Below are 23916 nucleotides of genomic sequence, written 5' to 3'. Positions count from 1 at the left end.
TTTGCCAGTGATGGATGGGTAAACATGTTCAGCAAATACAGAAATATTTAGCACAAAAAAAAATGGGGGAAAAAAAAATCTCTGTGATAAACACCCCACACCCAAAATCCTTTTATTCTAAATATTTGAGGTGTCCACATAAGACTCAGCCAAGGAGTTCAGGCCCCTAAACACCAATACATATGGTCACAATTACTTGCGAGACCAGGCCCTGTGGGAGAGAAACCAAGCCATTAACACTCACTTGACTGACCAGAACCACCGTCAAAAACCTCTGTAGTACTAAATGCTTCCTTGATAGTCCACAGTGAAGGCCCACATATGCCCAGCATGATTACGTGATCTAAAAATAAAGAAATGAAGCAGCTGCATGCCCAACTAATTAAATACATTTATTTGAATGCCAAAAACTTTTGGACCCAATGTGCTTGTGTAACACCCCAGAGTTGTGTTACTAAACTCCTCTACCCCACTACTATCTCCTAGGAGCCTTTATACTGTCATCAGATATGATTTTGCTCATGTCTTCCACAAATGTGCATATAAATCTATGTTAAATGCAATTGTTCATGTAATTAGCCTGGTTACCAGTAGGTGGTAGCAACTTATTGGCAGGTACAAGTTACAGTTGAGTGTAGTGGTTTATTCCAGCTTAGCTCCCCCCTCTGTGGAGAGGTGGGCTCGACCCACATCCTGCAGCATGGGTGGAGTAGGAAGTTTGAGAGGCGTGTAGCCCAACCCCTGCTAGGGTTAGGGTGTGTGTGTGGAGTCCCCCTCCATAGGGAAGACAGTAAGGACCTAGTTTCGGCTGAGACTTGGCCATATACCCAGGGTCCAATTCCCTCGAAACGCGTAGACAAATAAAAAATACTACTTTTTACTTTACCACCTGCGTGATATATTCAGTCGAGCAGCGCCCAAAACAAAAGTTTTAAGCAGTTCCAGTTTTTTTCCTTCTTTGGTTTATATACCCAGTCTGAGCACTTTCAGCTCTGCTGGATAAAGAAAGCAGTAACTACAGACAAACTCCAGAGTTCCAGGAAGAAAGTATCCCCTGAGAATCCATCTGTGAGATAAGTCCAGAGTCCTAGGAGAAGTCTTTTCCTCCTCAGCTAGTCTGTCCCCACACAGCAGAAGTACTCATTCCTACAAATCATTGCCAAAACCTGCTGGGACCAAGAGAACAAAACTGTATACCGCTCGGATGCAAGTTATCCCAAGTAAAGAAACATTTGAACTTTATCTAAAGGTATGGACATAATTTATTCTGAAAAGTTCCTCTATTACTCCTACTATCACTACACTCAAATTTATTGCAAGTGAGCCAGGAGCCAGGAGTTCGGCTGTACCCAGGTAGAAGACACCGTGACAACTACCACAACACTACAGAGACATTATAGGCCATTACCCCACTCTGGCATTCCTGATCTGGGAGCATGCGTTAAAACACCTTGGAAGGGCCCTGGTACAGTACCCTGCGCATGCTGCAATTGGCGTCGCAACAAATACTAAAATATTATCCACCCGGGCCTGGCTACTGCACTTGTTGATGGAGTGTTTTGCACATTGGATCAGAAAGGCCAACTAAAAACCAGAAAATTTGCACATGACTGCAGTTATTTCCAGTATTTACAAAGCGATACCACACTAATAGGAGAGCCCAAAAACTGACTTTTCAAAGTCCTTGCACCAAAGAGCAACATCTTTTCTTGAAGACATTTCAGTAGTCATCCAACTGGTTCTCTCAATTAGAATGGCTTGTATGAGAAATCTTCAGGAAAGAATTACTGGTAACTCGTGCTTCAGTCATGGATGTATGATGTCACTTGCATTTTCATTAAACTGTCTTAGGAGAGGAGTTAGAACAGCTTAATAAGTAGCAGACAACAGAAGTTACACTCCATCTCAATTCAATCTTTGTTCTCCAATTTAACATAAATCGTTTCTGTCACACCTCTTTTGAACCAGTCCTCTTTGGTGTCTAAGACACAAACCTCGCTGTAATCAAATGAGTGTCCTTTGTCCTTAATAGGTAGGTACACAGCTATGACCGTAGGTGCTGGCTCTTCTTTTCTGGTCTGTAAGCTGGTGCAGCTGCTGTTTGGTTTCCCCACATGTGCAATTCTTGACACTCTTCACTGCACTGGACTGGATACACAATATTGCTCTTCTTGTGTTTTGGCATTGGGTCTTTTGGGTGAACCAGTTGCTTCCTCAGTGTGTTACCAGGTTTAAACAGACAGGGAAGTAATGTTTATTAAAAGTTCTGAGTTTTTAAGATACCCCAGCTATATTCCTTCTGCCATGCAAAACCTTCAATGACAATAATAACATTGCTTTTTCTTACTTGCTCAGTTTTAACAAAATCCCAGTCAGGATACCTACAAGTTTTGAGCCCTCTAAGGTGTTCAAGCCATTCTAACTGAGAAAGCCACTTAAAAGACTATAGTTCTGACTTATTACTACTGATATACCATGACCTGGATGAATGAGAACCTTCACCTACACATGCCGTGCAGGTTTTAAATCTAAACCATGTAAAACATGTTCTAAGGATTTCCAACAAGAATTTCACCCCTAGTAGAGGGTAAAATCCTTGGAAATTCCTCCTTATAATCCACAACTGATTTTTCCAACGCAGTTTACATCCCATGTAGACATACTGTTCGAGGCAAAAACTTCTTGACTTAAATATGGTAGCTGTTGAGTCACAGGATGTAGCTAACTGGCCTACACCATCAGGTTTGACCTTACCCCTAGCAATCTACTGCACAAAATGGATCCAGCAGCATTTGAGGGTTCTGCAGACGCCACTGGATTTTTAGATTAAAATGTAAACAGAATCTATTTTTGTAACTGGGTAGGACACATGTGAAATGTTTTTTTACATCTGGCAATGTATTGGGGCAATCTATCAAGGGAACTTAGTAAATGTCATGCGGGATTAAAAAGATAGTTGAACAAAAAATAGTTTACGTAAGTTAACACGGACTTGGCATTCAAATTATACATGTGGGATGTAATTGCATGATTGAATTCTATTGTTATTCATCTCATCAAGGAGTCAAGACTCGTCTGGTTAAACAAAAACTCAAAAGCATATTATCAGAGACTGTTCTCTACTGCTGTAGAGAAATGAAACTGGCACATGAGGTAGATGTAGAGGGTGGGTGGTGGAAGAATGAGCCATCTAATCTTTGGTGCCCGGTCTTGTCTAAATTTTAACAAGCTTGCATCATTTCTTGCTATGCTATACTCTAATTTCTCAAGGAAATCTACCAATAAACAATGGCATTAGAATATGACATACAGTACGTTTAACATTACCAACTTGAGCCTCACATCAGAGAACATTTTTATAGACCACTGAAATACAGATGATCTCCAAACTACAAGTCCTTGCAGGTCATCCACAATTTTGGCTAGGTTCGCAAAGAGTTTATTTATTGCCTCCATCTGTGAATGCCCAATTGGTCACAGAATTTTGCATGAAGACTTGGCCACCAATTTACTGCAATTTGGTGCAGATTTATAGGCTAGTTATGCAAGGATCTTTTCTTCTGTCTTTCAACTCAAGCAAAGCAGGTACATCTACCACATTTTGAAGATGTGGTCAAAAGCCACTGAGGAAGGGGTGTAGACGCCCCGAAATCGTGTCTGGTGAAAGAAGGGAAAAAGCGCCCACCTAACCTACTGGACCACCTAACCTACTGGACCTCCTTTAAAATATTGCATGGCCATGCGATAAAAACCTCCAGCCAAAACTATTGATCCAGCAGTACAGCAACGGACGCCGCTGATAAGGCATCACTCCTGCCTGTTGAGTCCCGCGATACTGTGATGTCATCGTCCCGAGACGTGCGTCGCGAGACGCCGAAGCAGCCGGCATCGCTCGCCTCTCGTGGAAGGACCGTAAGACGCTATACAGCGGGACGCGATACCAGGAACCAGGTAGGAACCTGAATTGTCATTCCGAACACGGAGTGTTTTAAAAACGTATCTGCCTGGGCGGTTACATTAAATAGCCGGAAGAGGTAAGACAACTTCGGAGGGACTTTTGTGCTACAGTGCCAGAACTGTCTACTAGCTGTATGCACTGGAGACAAATTATTGCTACAAGTGACCTGTCATAGGAACCTTTAGGGCGGTACAGAAAGCACTAATAGGAACCACTCACTGCAAGAAATTAGTTGCTCAAAAGAGACTTTTGGAACACTAATAATCCAAAGACTGTGGCAACAGGGTTTCCAACCCGATATCAGTACATTTTATTTCTAGGCATTGGTACCAATTGTATCTTTTATTGTATTATATTGTATGAATTGTGTGTGACTGTAATTGATTTATTGGACGCAGCAGGTCCTATTATAATAAATATATCCTTATATCTCACGGTCCAAGTGTTGTGAGTGCTCACTCCTCCTCTTTTTTAACTTGCACATACATAGCTTTTGGCATATAGCCTTTGTGTGGTTGTCTATTGTATGTCATACATAATAGGAGTATAAGATGCATCCAGTTACCCTATTAATGCCGTTTCCAAACCATTTTGATGGGGTTTCCATCAATTTCTAACCTTTTTTTTTTTTTATTAACCAGACACCCTTTTCTCTTCCGAGCAGGGGGTGCCCAGTTATCTCCCATTGACTTCCATTATACTCGGCCGAGCACACGAATATAGCAATGTGTTCGGGCTGAACACCCGAATACTTTGGTGCTCGCTCATCACTAGTATCCAGTCATTAAGTCTTGGAGTATTTTGAAAAATCTAGACTCTAGCAATTAGGAGTCTGGCTAAAAGGCAAGTTAGGTTAGAGAAATCATGCAGTATCCAACACTCGGGGAACAATGGGATTACTATCATAAATTTTTGGGTAAAAAAGTTACGGATTGAGTCCTAGTATAGTTTTAAATCTGGACACGACCAGAAGATGTGCAGGAATTCTGCCCCCTGTGATCCACACCGAGAGAAGTTCGAGGAATCTCGTAAACCACATTTATTAAGCCAAATCGGCGTGATATAGACTCTATGTATAATATTAAATTGAATCATTATGTGATTAAAATTGTGCGAAACTAATTTTAAATACGTGAATAGATGTTTGCCCACCCCAGTGATATCACCACCGGACAGTCATTTTGCCAAGCCCTCTGACCTGGTCTGGTGAAACAATATTAAGAAACAGTTTCTTAATTAATAATTTGCATAGTTGGGAAATCTTACCCTTATAATCAGAGGTTCCCAAGATAATGATCAAAGGTGAAGAAGTGTCTCTCTCTAAAAGTGAAGCCTGTTTAACCCTTAACAGGGCTGAATGTAACAAAACCAACTTAGGTTACCTAGATTCCCCAGTGGTACCAGACTCGAGAGAGGGAGTACGCTTCCATGCTTTACCACTTGTGAAAGATAGATGATATAACTTTTTTGCCAAAATCTGTCACCAAATAGTTTATCAATATCCTGTAGGAAAAAATTGTGCCAAAGAGGGGTACACCATGGAGAACTATTTATCCCCATCCATTCTCTGATAGTTGTCCAAGCTCTGGAAAATAGTTTCTTAGTTACTTTACTTTTTTTCAACATTAATCAATAATCCAGATTCCAGAAATGTAAACATATTATCAAAAGGGAGATCATCTACCAAGGCTTTACACAGAGGACTTTCCTCCCAACGACAAAACAACAACAACTGCCCAGCTATGAAAAAACCCTTGAAATATGGAAGATTCAATCCTCCCTGTTACAGTGGTTTGTAAAAATGTTCCAATTTTAACCTCACTCTTTCTTCCCCAAAGTAGATCATTCATCATCCTCTCAAGGAGTTTAAAGAACTTGTCATCGATCCAAACTGTGGAATTCCTGAGAATATAAAGAAGTTGGGGCAAGATCACCATCTTGATTTAGGAAGCTCTGTCAGCTCTAGTTAAAGGGAACCTGTCACCGGGATTTTGTGTATAGAGCTGAGGACATGGGTTGCTAGATGGCCGCTAGCACATCCGCAATACCCAGTCCCCATAGCTCTGTGTGCTTTTATTGTGTAAATAAACCGGTTTGATACATATGCAAATTAACCTGAGATGAGTCCTGTATGTGAGATGAGTCAGAGACAGGACTCATCTCAGGTTAATTTGCATATGTATAAAATCGGTTTATTTACACAATAAAAGCACACAGAGCTATGGGGACTGGGTATTGTGGATGTGCTAGCGGCCATCTAGCAACCTGTGTCCTCAGCTCTGTACCCAAAATCCTGGTGACAGGTTCCCTTTAAGAATAGTCGCGACCATATAGCAATTTTTTATTTCAACTTGCTTATCAATAGGTATAAAAAAATTGGGCTGAATATAATCCTCAATCCTAGGCGATATCATCATGCCAAGATATTCTACGGTTTAAACAACTTAACATTTTAAGAGTGACCTCACTCAAATACTCAAAATTATCTAATTACATAAGGGTGGTTTTTGCCTAATTAATATCTAGACCAGAGACATCCCCAAAAGAGTTAACTAGATGCATAACTCTTGGGAGAGTAGTGTTGGTTTTATTCATATAGAATATTACATCATCCGCGTATAGGGAGATCCGATCCTCTGGTCCCGATACTCCAAAGCCCTCAATAATTGTGACTTGTCTTATACTGAGTGCTAAATGCTCAATATAAATGGCAAACAATAAGGGTGAAAAAAGGACAACTTTGGCGTGTACCTCTAGACAACAAAAATCTAGGAGACAAGTTACAGTTAAAAATCAGTCTGGCAGTAGAGGAGCTATACAAAAGCCTAATCATACTAATAAATCTAAGTCCGAATCCGATCCTTTCTAATGCCTTCCAAAGGAATTTCCTCTCCACTCTGTCGAACGCCTTAGAGGCATCCAAACACAGGATGGATCGGGAATCCCCCCTCCCCAGAGGATTGTATATTTGCAAAAAGACAATGGAGATTACGATGGGTACCTTTGTTAGGAATGAACCCATTTTGATCAGGATGTATAATCGAAGGACTAACTTTAGAGAGCCTAATAGCCAGCATTTTTGCCAGAAGCTTAACATCGGTGTTAAGGAGCGATATCGCTCTGTAGGACTCCATATTTAGTGGATTCTTTTTCTTTTTTAATATTAATACAATTACCACCTCGCCCATTGACTCAGGTAGAATACCCTCCTCCAGGGAGTTATCAATTACCCTAGGTAAATTTGGGAATATCACACCACTATATTTGCGATAGATCTCATAGGGGAGGCCAACTGAGCCGGGAGACGAGTTTCCAGAACAAGCCTTCAATGCAGCCTCTAGTTCCCGAATGGAAAATTCTTTATCAAGGAAGTTCCTATGTACTCCAGTAATAGTCAGAAGTTTGATGGAGTTCAAATAGGACTCCATCTCATCATCCATACTATTATTACTAGTGTTATATATTTCCAAAAAGTGTTTTTATAAAGGCTCCCTTTATTTTTTCCTGATTTACAATAATGGTACCCTCTGATGGCTGGATGCTATGTATTTTATTAATTGTTTTTGAGTCTTAGTTAGATATCACCTTAGTCAGGAGTTATCCTGGTCGGCCTGATTCACAGAATTGTTTTTGCCCCTTGAAAAAAAGCCTTTGCTGACCTTTGTCCAGGAGAAAATCAGAGTACTCTTGACTTGATTTTTGCATATCCCTCCAATTTTTCTCTGTCTTTTTCCTGGAGAACTGTTCCATCCCACATAACGCCGCTGCCTTCAAAGCCCTCTTCTTCCTCTCATATCCCCTTCTCAGATGGGAAATAGTACTACATATTAGCCCCCCTACTGTGGCCTTAAACACATCCCAGACAAATTGGATTTTGGCAGATATATAGTTAACCTTCCAATAGTGCGCCATCTCCTGTTTTATCCAGTTATGGTTGTCTATTACAGACAACTAGTACGGATTTAATATAAAAGGGGGGTATTGACCCTTCACTATCCTCAAACAGAGTCCGTTGAAGGGATACCGGAACATGATCAGAGAGCGACTTGGCCTCATATCTCATACGCTTAATATAACTCAAATATTTCTCATTTACCAATGCATGATCGATTCTTGACATACAATTCCCAGATCCAGTCACACAGGAATAAGCTCTTCTTCCCTGTCCCAAAACACTCCACACATCTACAAGGCCTGATTCCTGACAGAATCGAGCCAATGGAGACCCCTGATTAGATTCAGAAGGATAAATATTTCCATCCGTAGTAATCCGGTCGATCTTGGGATTAATGACACAGTTGAAGTCCCTATTTACTAGGGTAAGACAGTCTGGCCACTTTTCCATAAACATTAGTAAACGATTGAGTACGTCAAGAGAGAAAGGAGGAAGAATGTAAATAAAAGCTAAGGTACATAATCTACCACAAAGTTTGCCATGCATAAAAACAAATCTCCCCTACTTATCAAGAAGGGATGCCACGCAGAACAAATCAATCCCTTTATGTATAAACACTATCACTCCTCTAGAGTGACTAGTGAAAGTAGAGTGAAATGCCTGTGCAACCAATCCCCTGGTAATCAGAGTTACCGCATCTTCCGTGAAATTAGTTTCTAATAAACAGGCAATCGCAGGTAGATGTCTCTGGACTAAATCGAACACCACCTGTCTTTAGTTTAACCCCAAGTCCCCTTACTTTCCAATTTAAAATTGTAATGGACATGTGATCAGGTAATCAAAAGGTAATCCCCTATAAACCCTGTCCCTCTCGCTCATCCATCCTAGGAGACACATCGCAGCCCACCCACAAACCCCATTGCCTCCCCCAAACCCACCCAAAACCCCATAATTCGCTAGACAGAAACTGACCTCTTTACTAAGACCATCCCTCCCCAACCACCCACACCTCCAATAAAGGGATATAAAAAAAAAAGTATATGCGATTTAAACATTATTCTGGTCCAGCCAATCCATGACCTGAGCCGAGGTATCAAAAAAATAAACTGCTCCATTAAATATTATTCACAGTTTGGCTGGATACAAAAAGGAGTATTTAATGTCCTTGGCCTGAAGGCGGGTTTCTTTATAGCAAAGAAAGTGCGCCTCTTATATTCAACGTCTTTTGTGAAGTCCGGGAAGAACTAAAGTTTACTGCCTTTGTATAAAATAGGAGGGCACCCCCGGGCTCGCTTTAAGATAGTGTCTCTGTTCCGGGAAACAAGCATCTTTACCAGTAGCGCCCTTGGCTGCCTTCTGGGAATCGGTTTACCCCCGGGAATCTGATGAACCCTTTCGATTAGAAACAAAGATGAAAAATGTTCCTTCCCAAAGTTCTCAAAGATTATAGAGTGTACCATTCCAGACAGATTTTTTTTGTCTACGCCATGAGGAAGCCCAAGAATTCTGACATAGATCTTCTCGACCTATCTTCCAGGTCCACAACTTCTATTTTCAAATTGTTATAATTTGTTTTCTCACGTTCTTTTCTATATCGGTGACCTCGTATCTTTATCAAGTCATGATCTCGTATCTTTATCAAGTCATGATGGTTACTGGCATTACATTAATTGGCTGGCCGTAACGCGTTATCAAGTGCTATATAGTACCCGATGACATGTGGTTCGGCTCAGTCTTAGTCAGGGCAAGCTGCAGCAGAAGGGACAGATAGTGTAGGGACAAGATTAATTTTTTTAAATTTATTTTTTAAGCAGGGTTTAGTGTTGAAATGTGTTAGAGACCCAAGAGTCCTTTTAAGGACTATTGTTTTATTGCGCTGCAATATATATTATTAGTGCAACCTGCTCTAAATTGAGCGCAATTGTTTGGCCGCTGCTGAAAGTGACAACCTCTGCTACATCTGCTGTGTTACATATGCGCATCCTAAATATCTGACATTCAGTGCAATTGTTTGGCCGCTGGTGACAGCGACATAACCTTCTCTACATCTCCTGTATAACTATTGCACATCCTAAATATCTGTCAGTGTAATTTATTTGTGCATACACTTACAAAACCTGGACTACTGTACGTGTGACATACTTGCAAGCATATATACCATTTAATATGCTGAAGGCGAGCAGTAAGAAAAAGGGAAGTGGCCGTGCTGCTGATGGTGCACACAGAGGCCGTGGCCCTGGGCACAGTGAAACTGTGCCTGCTGCCAGAGCACAAGAAACACACTCATCCATGATACCTAGCTTCATGTCCCAGTTTGCAGGGCGGCACAGGACACCACTCTTGAAGTCACACCAGTGCGACCAGGTGGTCAGTTGGATTGCAGCAGATAATGCTTCCAGTCGGTTAAGCACCACCGTGTCTTCCACAAAGTCCAGTCTCAGTAGCCTAGAGTCTGGTCAACAGAATCCTCACCCTGATCATCCTTCCTCCCACCATGGAGAGTCTTGGCAAACAAGTGATCCCACACTCAGATCTTCAGAGGAGCTCTTTTCATCACCATTCCTTGATTTGGGCCTCTTGCCAAGCTCGTCGAAAGAGGGACATAAGGAGATCTTGTGCACAGATTCCCAAACTCTTGAGCATCCACAGTCACAAGAAGATGAACAGCAATTAGTGTTTCACGAGGTGGATGATGATGAAACACAGTTGCCAATAAGTCAACCACAATTAGTGTCTCAAGAGGTTCATGATGAGGATGAGACAGTTGTCAATAAGTGAGGTTCTTGTTAGGTCAAAAAGTCAGGAGGATGGCCAGAGTGAGGAAGTGAAAGAGAAGGTGGTGGACAATGAAATCACTGACCCAACCTGGGAAGGTGGCAAGCCAAACGAGGACAGCAGTACAGAGGGGGAGGGATCCGCAGCACCGCAACAGTCTGGAAGAGGCAGTGGGGTGGCAAAAGGCGGGCCACACCAAACAGGCCGCAATTGTTCCCCGGAGCACCCCCTTTCGGCAATCTCCCTTGTCAAGGGGTAGGTGTTCCGCAGTCTGGTGCTTTTTTGACGAAAGTGCGGACGAAAAAAGAATAGTCATTTGCAACCTGTGCCGTACCAAAATGAGCAGGGGCGTGAACACTAGCAACCTCACCAGCATGGTGCGCCACATGGCATCAAAGCACCCCAATAGGTGGGCCTAACGCCTGGATCCACAATCTGTGTCTGCGGGTCACACCACTGCCTCCTCTTCCCCTGTGTTGCGTGTTGGCCAATCCCCTGTCCAAGACGCAGGCCCGGATGCCGCCTGCCCTGCACCTAGACCTTTGCAAGCACCGTCAGCTAGCACATCCACTTCGGTGTACCAGCACAGCATACAGATGTCTACACCCCAGGCCTTTGAACGAAAGCGCAAATACCCAGCCACCCACCCACAGGCCATAGCACTAAATGCGCTCCTTTCCAAATTGCTGGCCCTGGAAATGTTGCCATTTAGGCTTGTGGATACTGAGGCTTTCCGCAGCCTGATGCCAGCGGCAGTCCCTCGTTACTCAGTCTCCAGCCGCCACTATTTTTCCCGGTGTACCTTCCCCGCCTTACACCAGCATGTGACCCGTAACATCACCCGTGCCCTGACACAGTTATTGGGAAGGTCCACTTAACGACTGACATGGACAAATGCTTTTGGCTAGGGATGCTACATTTCTCTGACTGCACACTGGGTGAACGTCGTAGAGGCCAGGAGCGAATAGTACCCTGGGATGGCAAAGGCGCTACCGACGCCAAGGATTGCGGGCGCTACTTCCATCAGGATTTCCGCCACCACCTACATTAGTGGCTGCAACCCCCTCTTCTCCTCCTCCACTTCCACCTCTGAATTCTCATCTTGCAGCAGCAGTCAGCTATTAGTCAGTAGCTGGAAGCAGTGTAGCATTGCAAGAGGCAACAGGCCATGCTGAAACTAATTTGCTTAGGTGGCAAACAGCACACCGCCGCAGAGCTGTGGCAGGGTATAAGGGACCAGACTTAGCTGTGGCTCTCGCCACTCAACCTACAACCAGGCATGGTTGTGTCTGATAATGGTCGTAACTTGGTGGCGGCTTTGAAGCCCAGCAAGCTCACACACATACCAAGCCTAGCCTACGTGGTCAATTTAGTGGTTCAGCGGTTTCTCAAAACCTACCCCAATTTGCCTGAGCTACTGGTGAAGGCGCGCCGCGTGTGTGCCCATTTCCTAAAGTCATCTACAGCTGCCGCCGGTCTGGCAACGCTGCAGCAGCTCTTGCAATTGCCAGCTCACTGACTGTTGTGCAACGTGAGCACGCGCTGGAACTCGACGTTCCACATGTTGGCCAGGCTTTGTGAGCAGCAGAGGGCAGTAGTGGAATACCAGCTGCAACATGGTCATCCCCTTTCCAGTCAGCTTCCGCTCTTCAAAAGCGATGAGTGGGTATGGATGTCTGACCTCTGTGAGGTTTTATGCAACTTTGAAGAATCAACACAGATAATAGCGGCATTGCCGCTCACTATCAGCGTAACCATCCCACTTCTGTTTCTACTGAAAAGCTCACTGCTCACAATGAAGGTGGATGCTTTGCATGTGGAAGAGGTGGAAATGGGGGAAGACAGTACACAGGGTGAAAGCCAGACCACCCTCAGTTCGTCTTCTCAGTGCGAATTAGATGATGATGAGGAAAAGGAGCAAGAGACAGTTGCCTCCGCTACAGAGGTTAGTACCCATAGCAGTTTTTTTCCATCTGTTCAGCGTGAATGGGCTGAAGAGGAGGAAGAGGATGAGGATATTGAGAGTCTTCTTCCTGATGAGGACAGCAAAGTCTTGTATGTTGGGACTCTGGCACACATTGACTTTATGCTATGCTGCCTTTCCAGTGACCCTCGCGTTATACGCATTTTGGCCAACACCGATTACTGGTTGTTCACCCTTCTTGACCCCCGCTACAAAGAGAACTTCTCATCTCTCATTCCTGTGGTGGAGAGTACTGGCATAATCATGCAATACCAGAAGGTCCTTGTGGAAAAATTGCTTCCAAAATTTCCAGCTGACAATGCTGGCGGCAGAGTACGTAGTTCCTTGGGCAACAGAGGAGGGGAGATGAGGGGAACACACAGCAGTTCCAACAGAGGCAGGGCAACACTCTCCAAGGCCTGGGACAGTTTCATGACACCCCGCCAGCACCTCACCCTGATGTGTGGCCGAGTGTCACAAGGAGGGAAAGTTTTGGAAGATGGTGAAGGAGTACATAGCAGACCGTGTCAGCGTCCTCAGTGATCACTCTGCGTCTTACATCTATTGGGTGTCCAAGCTGGACACGCGGTACGAACTGGCGCTCTATGCCTTGGAGGTGCTGGCCGCAAAAAAGGGTATATGGTTTAATCTTCCTTTTCTCTGCCTCCTCCATCATATCAACATGCTTATTAGGCTGCCCTCACCTCTAATGTTTTAGAGGGTCACCAGCAGGCCCTCGCCCATAATGTTTTAGATGGTCAGCTCAGCAGCAGTCCCTCAAGCCCTGTTTTAGATGGTCAGATTAGCAGCAGGCCCTTGCCCTAATGTTTTTTTAGATGGTCAGCTCAGCAGCAGACCCACACCCCTAATGTTTTAGATGGTCAGATCAGCAGCAGGCCCTCGCCCCTAATGTTTTAGAGGGTCAGCTCAGCAGCAGGCCCTCTCCCTTAATGTTTTAGAGGGTCACCAGCAGGCCCTTGCTCCTAATGTTTTTTAGGGCCACCAGCAGGCCATCAATCATAATTTTTGTGTGTGGGGATTTGCTGTGGTAGACAGGGTGTGCGGACACAGTATAGAGGCAAATTACCAGTTCTTAAATCCAACTTCCGTGTTTATTCACACCTAAAGCAAAAACAAAATGTCACTTTATAGTCTTGGTGCTAGTTCACACACAATGGAAAGTCCACATAGCAAAAATCACCTTGGTGGCAGTTCTGCCTCAAAGTCCAAATACAGGCTTTAGGTGGCCTGTTCCCCTGACACACGGGTTTCCGCTCTCCAGCCCAGCACAGGCCTCAGATCCCAGCACACAGACCTCCTGAGCTCCACTGTCAGATGGAGGTAATCCTCTCCACCTGGTAGTGCGGGCTGGTTTTATGCCTGGCAAAACCGGGCCTGGAACATGGGGAGTAGTCACCCAGCAAGCACTTTGACTACACCCAGTAAGAGCCGTCCCGGATCAGCTATTACAGCTATAATAAATGGCAGGGTGTCAAACCGCTACTGCTGCTGACCCATGAAAACTGTCTCTTACTCCACCGAGGCCAGGAACATCGGTGACCTATATCTTCCGTTAACGACGGTCCCTTGCGCCTTCCTACAGGTGTGTATGATGCCCGCCTTTGAGTGTAATAAATGGTGTATTGGAGTGCCGGTTCCTTTTAATTTTTGGCAGCCCTTTCACTTAGTGCATAGGCTTTATGAGTGTAGGAGTCCCACTATCTGAATAATTGTACCACAATATGAATTAGGCCCTCCTTTATGTGATATACAGGTTGAATCCTCAGTAAAAAAAAAAGACATTTATTTCAATAAAATTGTGCCTGGTCATTGTCTGCACCTTCCGCCGGTCCCTACATCTAACCTTCTGACTTGCACCCTGCCAACCACCTAACATCAAAGTTACACCAACTACCATTAGACAGGAGTCACTGCCCTGAAGGAACAAAAGGACGAGTTCTCCATTCACTACTGCACTGCCCCAGAGAGCGCCAGGGTTGAGAGTGCCATTGTTAGCTGAGTACCAATACCACAACCATAGCCACTACCACTCCTCTCATCCTCGCTTCTCCTCTGGTCACTGCACATGTACACAGGCTCGGACTGGCCCACAGGAGTACAGGGGAATCCCCCGGTGGGCCCCTGAGCAAGGTGGGCCCCTAGTCTCCCACCCCCTGCACAAGTGGCACATAACACAGTAGACTTACTGCACTACATACATATATTCCATGTACAACACCTCCACCAGCCTATGTTCATATAAAAAAATTGTTAGAGTATTTATTATATTTGAATGTATCTATTTGGTGGGCCCCCAAAATAAATGCTACTGGTGGGCTCTAGGTACCCCAGTCCGACACTGCATGTACAATACAGATCCATAATTTAGTCAAATGCAAGAGGCCTTATATAGGATAAAATGAGAGCATTTGTTTGTAATATATACTATGTAATATTTATAGAGGTGCACCAAACCTGGTAATGGTGATTATTAAAATACACGTGTGTCAGAACATGGTAAATGGTACTGTAAAATAATGAACTGTAATGATTTGTATGCGCTGTACAACCTGAATGACATTCTACCATCTGTAAATAGACACCTTTCTGTTGTGCTTATGATCTAAAGCCTCCGAGCTATGACTGCATGACCCTCACAGAGAATTTCTCTCATGGGACTATCCCTACTCAAGCTATGGTGACACATCTCTTTACAAACACGGAACCCTTGTACCTCTGTTTTAAAACTCCAAAAACACATGCAAGCAATTAGGGAGGTCCAAGGGGGAGAAGACGCCAGTGAGGCAGTTATGCTAACCCAGTCTTGAGCTTTGATATGTTAATCATGGTGCTGACAGATGCAGGGTGATGGATCACAATTGTTCATATCCCAAAAAGCATCCTGGTGTGGGACCACAACACTTTACAAACCCACACATGGTCTGATTTTGTTGTCCAGTCTACAGCGATTTAAATATAACAGAAAATAATAGGAACATAGGAGAAAGTTAAAGTATAAGTTCCACTGATCATATTTTTAATTTGTATATGAGGAAAGACTTCAAAAAAGCTTTTTTTTTAAATAATTATTAACATGTATATATATATATTTTTTCACTTAACCAGAGGTGCAGCATTAGCATATTTATGTGTATTCTCTACTGCCTTTCGTACCATGTGGGTTATTTTCCACTCCCTGTTTTCTGATTGACCCAGATTAAACCAACATAGTGACATAGTTTATAAGGTTGAAAAAAAGACATCTGTCTATCCAGTTCGGCCTGCTATTCTGCAAGTTGATCTAGGGGAAGGCAAAAAAAAAAAAAAACCTGTGAGGTAGAAGCCAATTTTCCTCACTTTACGGGGAAAAAAATCCTTCCCAACTACAATTAATGTCCAATTAGACATTAATCAAGGTTATATACATAGGTGCAGACTTCTGTGGTTTCTATTATTATTCTCCTTCTATTAAAGATAGTGCTGACATTACATAAAATAAGCCACTGGGCAACAAGCAAGGAGGCCCCTTTCTGCTAGAAATTTTATAAAATGCCACAGAGCGCAAAAAATATACTATCACATAGTGCCCATGCAATGTCCAAATATCAATATTATACAATATCTATTACAAACAAACATTTTTCACACTATTTTAATTCAGTTGTCACTCCAAACTTTCACTCAGGGTAGAAATACTACTACCATACAAGCTAGAAAGAAAAAGAAAAGGGCTCACCCAAAAAAAAAAAAAGGCAGAGTTCCCTAAAGTAATGATGTCCAGACTGTATGGTCAGATAATCTCATCTTCCATGATGAAAGGTGCTCACAGCTCGCCTGAGTGGGTTGTGTGTAACACAACAACTGTCAAGTATTATGGAGGCCCACCCAGGCTTCAGGTTCGGGATGCAGCTTCCAGAAACCCACCGTCTGGAGAGGACCCGCCAATGAATTTAAAATGAAAAAAAAAAAAATGAAGCAAAGTTGCAGGGAATCTTAATAAAATATATTCTACCATTTTGTGTCTAAAATCCCTATGCAGACTTACATGTCGCCATGGTAACAGACTGCAAACAAACCCTATGTCGTCTGATCCACCAGTCTTTCTAGACTCTCCAGTCTGTTCCCTTTTCGTTGCCAACACACAAGCAATAGGTTAGAGGTCTCATGTTTTTTATCTTATTATTATTATTTCATTATTATTTCAGGTGTTTCAGAGGAAGAAAAATGGTTACAAGAGTGTTTATACCCTTTTGTCCAGCATTATCATTACATCTAATGAAGACTGCTGACCTTTCTTTTTTATGTGGAACTCATGACAATATTTCCATATTGTAGAGTAGAAAATAAAAATGTCTTTATGTATGGTTTTTACAGGGAATCAGTCACACCGATTTTGGACTATTATCTACAGTAATACATGAGAAGTACTGCAGATATGGAGTCCATATCACTATTTTTTTTATTTTTGTACTGCCCCACCCCCCCATTGCCTCGCTGTCAGCACTCAAAGCTGAATTGAAGTACACAGTCAGTACTGCAGTGCATGTGCACAGGAGTCCTCTCTATTACAGAACAGCAGTCCGGACTGTATATTTCAGGACATCACTGACAGTGGGTGAACCAGGGGTAGTAGGAAACAAAAAAATAGTGACCTGGACTCCTTATCTGCAGTACTACTCATGTATTACTGTAGATTATTGTCCAGAATCGGGGTGACAGATTCCCTTTAAAGAGTTGCCTCAAATATAACCTACATACTGCCATGAACAAGCAGGTGCATTACAACCCCTGGATCTTCACAATACCCCTGATGGTGGGGATAGACTTTTCTGAGGGGAACACCAGGTCGCTACCTCTTGAGGAGGATAGGCACACGAGGCAGCTGGTCCAGGCGTACCAGGAGGTACCTGAGAAATGTACCAGAGGTGCAGGACCGAAGGATGAGGCAGAGGTGTAGTCATACAGGCAAAAGGTCAAGGCAGGCGGTACAGGTCAGGCAATCTGGGTCAGAAACAGGAGAGTCATGGCAAGCAGATAGGGATCTAACAGGTAGCAGAGTCCAGGAATACAGATACGAGTCAGGAACACTAGCATAAACCAGGAACCTTAGCAGGACACAAGAACCTTAACACTAAGGCATCTGGGAAGGGGGCTAAGCCACTTATATATGCGCAGTAGGGCTAGGATAGGTCAGCGAGGTCACATGACCTAACCCATAAAGCCCAGGAAGTGACGTGCACCGGCTCTTAAGGAAGTGCTGCAGGAAACAAGCAGCAAGCATGCTGTGGCCAGCGCTGAGAGCAAACTGTGGAGCAGATCCCAGAACAACAGCACCCACACAGACAGAGCCCAGGACTGCAGTGGTGAATTGGAAGCACCAGCCGCAGATCACAGCTGAACACGGCACCCGGGAACGCGGCGGTAAGCAGGGGAACAGCGGGGCACAGCAGCCGCTATTACAAATATATGTCCAAGTAACATACAAATTATATGGTATTATACCACTGCAGATATCTGTATTCCTAAGTTCAATCTTTAGAGGGTACAAACATCTTTAGCTCACTTGTATTTGGTAGAATTTATTTTGGTGCTTTCTCGTTTATTTCCTTTGTATTTTAGTTTTTTTTATATTCCAGATTTTTTGCTAATCATAGTAAAAATATGTTAACAGTGACATATATGCAGTGCCCCAGAGGACCACTGCAAAGGGTTAATAAGTTGCTAACGCAATTAAATCTAAGGTTATTACATTAAATGTTAGTATTTACTTTTGAAGGACACTTCTTTGTTCAGTATGTATACCTAATGGCAATGCATGGGCAAAATATAGTTAACACTGGCAGACTTGGTTAGGTTACAAGGGTGATGAACAATAAATATATACACACATACTGTACATATATACACACTATCACATACTGTACACAGACTTATCACATGCTAGCTCTGAATGTACATTAACCAAAAATAAGACATTAACTAGAATTCACCTTTCTTGCTTTTGTCTTCTTCTCATAAGACTCCGATAATGGCTTTTTCTTCTGCTGAACACTGGCTTTACAAAACAGGTCTTCAAATTCTTTGGTGTCTGCAATTGGTGGCTCCTTCAACGAATCCCACAAGTTAGACTTGGCACTAGATTTATGTGATAAGATAAATCACATTAAATATTTGAGGACATGTCATATACCATATTTACAGTGTTTAGCATTAAAGTGGCTTCATCTAACCAAATGCATCAAAAACAATGGGACTACAAAATACTTGATGTTAAAAATTACCAATTAAACTAATTTAGTTTATTTAATTTAACAAATTATAATATGTCATCAGCACTGTACCACAGAAAAAGAGACTGATCGACAAATAGATTCAAGAATCCACTCCAGAACTTGCAATTTCTTACCTGTTGGTCTTAAGCTGTATTCTTGTCCAGTAAAGAGGCTTCATGGGACAACCAGGCTCTATTGGGGGTTTGCGGGGTGGTATTTGTCTTGATAAAAATCCCCCAAAGAATAAACCAGGAGGTGGTGGAGGACCAGATCCTGGAGGTGGTGGAGGTGGAGGAGGACCGGAACCTGGTAGTGGTGGTGGAGGAGGAGGACCAGAGCCTGGAAGTGGTGGCGGAGGCGGTGGGCCAGAATTAGGTAATGGTGGTGGAGGTGGGGGCCCAAAGCCAAGTAGTGGAGGCGGCGCAGGAGGTCTAAAACCAGGCAAAGGTGGAGGGGGAGGAATGGAATCTGAACTGGCAAAAGGAGGAGCTGGGGGTGGTTTGAACTGATCTCCCAGGGAAAAGGGAAGGGGGGGAGGTGGTGGAGGCACAATGAAAGATGGGTCCTGAGTTTCTGTAGGGCTTACTAGGCTCTGATTCAGTGATGGGATGTTCAACTTCTTAGGAAGTATGTGGTTGTTCTTTTGAGTTTTGGTCTCCTCATTACTGGGTTTTAGAAAGGTGTCTCTGTCAGTCTGTATATAAACATTGCGGAATGTCTTTGGTAGGTTGTCATCTTCGGTTGAAACACAAGCATCCGTGACTTGACCCTTTCCCCTATTTTGTCTATTTTCCAATTCCTCTTGTAGGTTCTGTATGGTTTCCTCCAGTCTTGTTACTTGGACAGCCTGTTCTCCTCGTACATTAAAAATTTCAACTTCAAATTGTGACTATGAAAAGCAAGGAAAAGAGATATGAAGAACACAAGAGGACATTTCACAAATATTACAGGAATTGTAAGAAGCAGCATTGTAGGAAAAAAATCAGAACAAGAATGAGTATATTAGTCTGCAGAATAAAGTAAAGTTATATCAAATGAGCTGAATATACAAACTGGTTAAGATGCAAAAGATCTACATGAGCAAAAAAATTCTAATCAAACCGAATTCGACCCAAGTTGTCCAAAAATTTGGTTCAAATCCAAATTTTCAGCGGTTCAATATGGGTGAATTTTCTCAAAATGCCAGACATTTTTCAGAGCAGAAGACAGGAAAGATGAAGAAGAAGGATCACATAACCCTATGCAGTGTGTGTGTGTGTGAATACACCGGCAGGCATTTGCCACCAAAAGGCTTAGATTTTATACAGTAAAGGTTCTTTAAACAAGCGTCAATCGGCACTCTATATGGCCAAGATTCAGCCATATAAAAGGACCCTAAACTTAGTAGAAAATAATACAACTCTGTGGGGACTCCATGGGCTTCCTTGCAGGACCTAAGTTATTACTGAAAAATGATTCTCAGATGCTAGTCCCTATTGTCAAGAAGAGGATCACTACATTGTTAAAAGCAATTAAGAATCTCCTATTAACAGCAGGTTATATTTTTTTAAATAGAGCAAAATATTTTGCTTATAAAGGAGCTTAATTAATTGGTACAAAAAAATTAACTTCCATGGTTGGTAACATCTTTCAAAAGCCACCTGTTAGTCAATGAAAGGGCACAAAGTATCTGGGGGGAAAAAAAGTATTTAGCTGTGATGCACAAGGACAGGATTAATCTTTGCCATGTATGCCGCCATTTGCAAACTTACATAGGTTTTCCCAGAACCCTATCACAGTATCACCGATTATACTACGCTGTTCCATTGTGCAATTATCAATACAACCATCCACACAAAATCCATGTTGTGGGGGAAGGCTTTGCCAATAAGTCTTGCAAGAAAAAAAAGAACAAAGAATAAACTAATGGCTTGAATGATAAACTGTGTTCTGAGCATCCCGGCTTTTGACTTTAGCCATGTGCAAAGTTGTATACATTGGCAACATCGCACAAAAAACAAACGGCATAAAGACAGATTTGATTTTCCATATTGTAAACTTTTCTACTAATGTTAATCTCTCCTATTCTAATGAAGTCAACATATTAGGGATCTGGAGAACAGATGAAACCGATGACTGATAAAATGCCTCAGACTTTTTGTGAGGACTTAATAATGCATCATATTTTCCCCAACAATGTTTTGTAGTCCTAGAACAATTCTATTTGTGAGCAAGCTGGAAAAAAATTCTATGTAATGTGGCATGGGTCATTAAATGGTAATTCTGCGAGGCTCTCTCATCATCATCAAATTTCCCTCAATTAATAATGTCTATCTGGCAGTTGGCAAGAGACTAAACAACTTGCATCTGGTCGGCATTAAGACAAGTAACCATTTTTGTTCAGAAAACATAGCAACCAATTTTTCGAGACAGGTTTAAGAAAGACATCCATACACAATAAGGGAGTCCTTAAAATAAAGTAATCTAGACCTTTTCAAGCTATAAAAAACCATCAACCTCCGCTCAGTAGGTAACTAGTACCCAGTACATAACAGGCACAGCAAACCATTTTCTATATCTTTGTATCAAGTGCTGAAAAGATTTCTGTAGATAACTGTGGGGTTATTAGTCTCATGAAAAGCATTATTATGCAATAAATAGGGGATTGCAAATTAAGCAATACACAAGCAATACAAATATTATTCATTTTTTATGTGCCTTTTCCTCTAGTTGCACCCCCTACTGTTCATCTTCCCCCCCCCCCCCCCCCCCACCTCCTGCATTCAGTTGTGGACTAAAATGCTCAGAAGTTTCTCTGCTACCTTCCCCTTAGTGCTGGCTTAACGCCTTTAAACTCCTAAAACCAAGATCAGACAAGAACTTGCAAACATAATATAGATGATAAAAAGTGCCCGCATTATTGCTGTCTGGTTGAAACCTTATTCTGTCCTTCTGAAAAAAATAAAAATAAAAAAATTAAACTCACAGGTGCATAGGTGACTGGTCAGGTTATACTCCAAGAGCATACATTTTGGTACCACTAGTTACTGAACAAACCTTAAAGGGGTTGTCCGATTTTGCTCTATTGATGACCTATCCTCAGGATAGATCATGAACAGGCGATCGGCGGGGCCTGAGCGTTCAAAAGCTGTGTTCTCTTCTCAGTTTAACTGCTCGCCGTCAAAACTGCAGTGGTGAGCAGGTGTTATTACAGCGCCACCGTCCCATTTAAATTCTGTCCTATTTACGGTACTTGAATAGGAAGAAGCCGTCCCATTGAAGTGAATTGGACAGCGGAGCTTCTTGGCGCTGCAGTGTCAACAGCGAGCAGGTAAACAGGGAGGAGAAGACAGTGCTGCGTATACAGCCGATAGGTGGGGGTGCCACCTTTCTCATATTGTTGTCATCAATACAGGAAAAGCAGAGAATCCCTTTAAAACCATTTCATGCACCACAGTCAAGTAACTCTTCCAGCAAGGGATGCAGATGCTTACAGGTTTTGGACAGCTCAACATGTCCTTACTCATAGCCAAAGTCTGCTGAAATGGGACTGGATTTAAAACCAATATTACTTCCTGGGACACCGCTGTAGTTCAAATTAGTCCAGATTATTAACCCCTAAAAGGATTATGAAAAAAAGCATAGCTACAATCTAAACACAATTTTCTAACAAAGAAAAAAACATGGATCACACTTCCACATGTCAGAGATGGGCGAATTTCATGTTATGAAATTTGTTCACGCTTCGTTTGGTGGAAAAGCAGAATTGCGTTATGGATTTTGTTACCACGGACAATAAACGCAATTCTATGACGGAATGCCTTTAGAGGCATTCCGTTATTCATTCAGTCATGATAGAAGTCTATGGCCCGCATAACGGATCCATCCTGTTTCCGTTATGCAGGAGAGGAGTCCCCTGCATAACGGAAATGGGACAAATCTGTTTTGCAGCCCATAGACTTCTACTATGACGGAATGAATAACAGAATGCCTCTAAAGGCATTCCATTATACATTCCATCATAGAATTGCTTTATGGTCCGTGGTAACGGAATCCATAACGCAATTCTGCTTTTACCACCAAACGAATCGTGAACGAATTTCATAACATGAAATTTGCTTATCTCTACATGTCATGCATTGATGCTCCTCAGTATAATTTATAGGCAGTACATTAGGTACTTTGTATACCTTTTGATCAAAACGCATAAGCCCACTCACCACGTCAAGGTGACCTCTTTTGAGTGGTCCCTACTGTAAACTGGAGCAGTTCCACATGACGACCACTGCTGCCACAATACCTCACCTGCAGGCAGTGCAATGAACAACACTCCTGCTGTCAGGCTAAGCTTCCCATGGCACTGTGCTACACCAACACACTGGCACAGCGCCACAGCCACCATGCAGCAGTACCCTATGTGAACAGATCTCAAAAACTCACCTCTCCATGTGATCCAAGGTGCTAACTGAAACCAAGTAGGAATTTACCCTTATGCAGATGCCTGCTAATTAAAAAACATAGTGGAATAAAAGGAGTGAGAAGCAGGGACAGCCTCATAAGAGGTCACTTTGAAGTGGTGAGTGGGCTTATGAATTTTGATCAAAAAGCAACTCATGTACTGTTTATAAATTATGCTAAGAAGTAATTTTCTTTATGTTAGAAAACAAACATAAGCAGAGCAGTATAAATCACATATCAGCATATGCTATAAAAAAATGAACATTATATCCACCCATGTCATATAATACATACAATATAGACATGAGAGAAATCTTACATGCTAGAGATGAGTGATTCAATTTTATCAATATGGAATCCATGCTAAATTTTCTAAAACATTTGGATTCTAACAAACCCAAAAATTTTACAATTCATTTCAGGCAAATCAATAGAGTGTGTTCCACACATGAAGAAAAAAAAACAAAAAAAAAAAAACACGTGCAATTCAGTTTTCTTTCTGAAAGGATTTAAAAAAAAGTTGAGTGTTTCACAAATACAGCATAGCCTTCCAATCATTGCTCAACCTTTTAAATGGGCTGGCATAATTAGGCCTGAAGCCAATAAGAGGCCAGCA

At 42.5% G+C, this 23916-nt stretch overlaps 1 protein-coding gene across 2 annotated transcripts in view; it reads right to left on the bottom strand.

Annotated features, from left to right (window-relative positions):
* The window catches only part of FMN1 (formin 1), a 222414-nt gene that overhangs the window by 162531 nt on the left and 35967 nt on the right, over positions 1 to 23916 (bottom strand). The window contains exon 4 of one of the 2 annotated variants that reach the window (XM_044271832.1): positions 19118 to 19752. In XM_044271832.1, coding sequence (XP_044127767.1) covers positions 19118 to 19752 — 635 coding nt within the window. The remainder of the gene's footprint in view (positions 1 to 19117; positions 19753 to 23916) is intronic. The other variant, XM_044271831.1, reaches the window with a different exon arrangement.

Source organism: Bufo gargarizans, chromosome 11 (genome assembly GCF_014858855.1).
Source record: "Bufo gargarizans isolate SCDJY-AF-19 chromosome 11, ASM1485885v1, whole genome shotgun sequence".
Classification (NCBI taxonomy): Eukaryota; Metazoa; Chordata; class Amphibia; order Anura; family Bufonidae; genus Bufo; species Bufo gargarizans.
The sequence above is the reverse complement of the archived record's forward strand: the minus strand, read 5'-3'. Positions and strand labels throughout refer to the sequence as shown.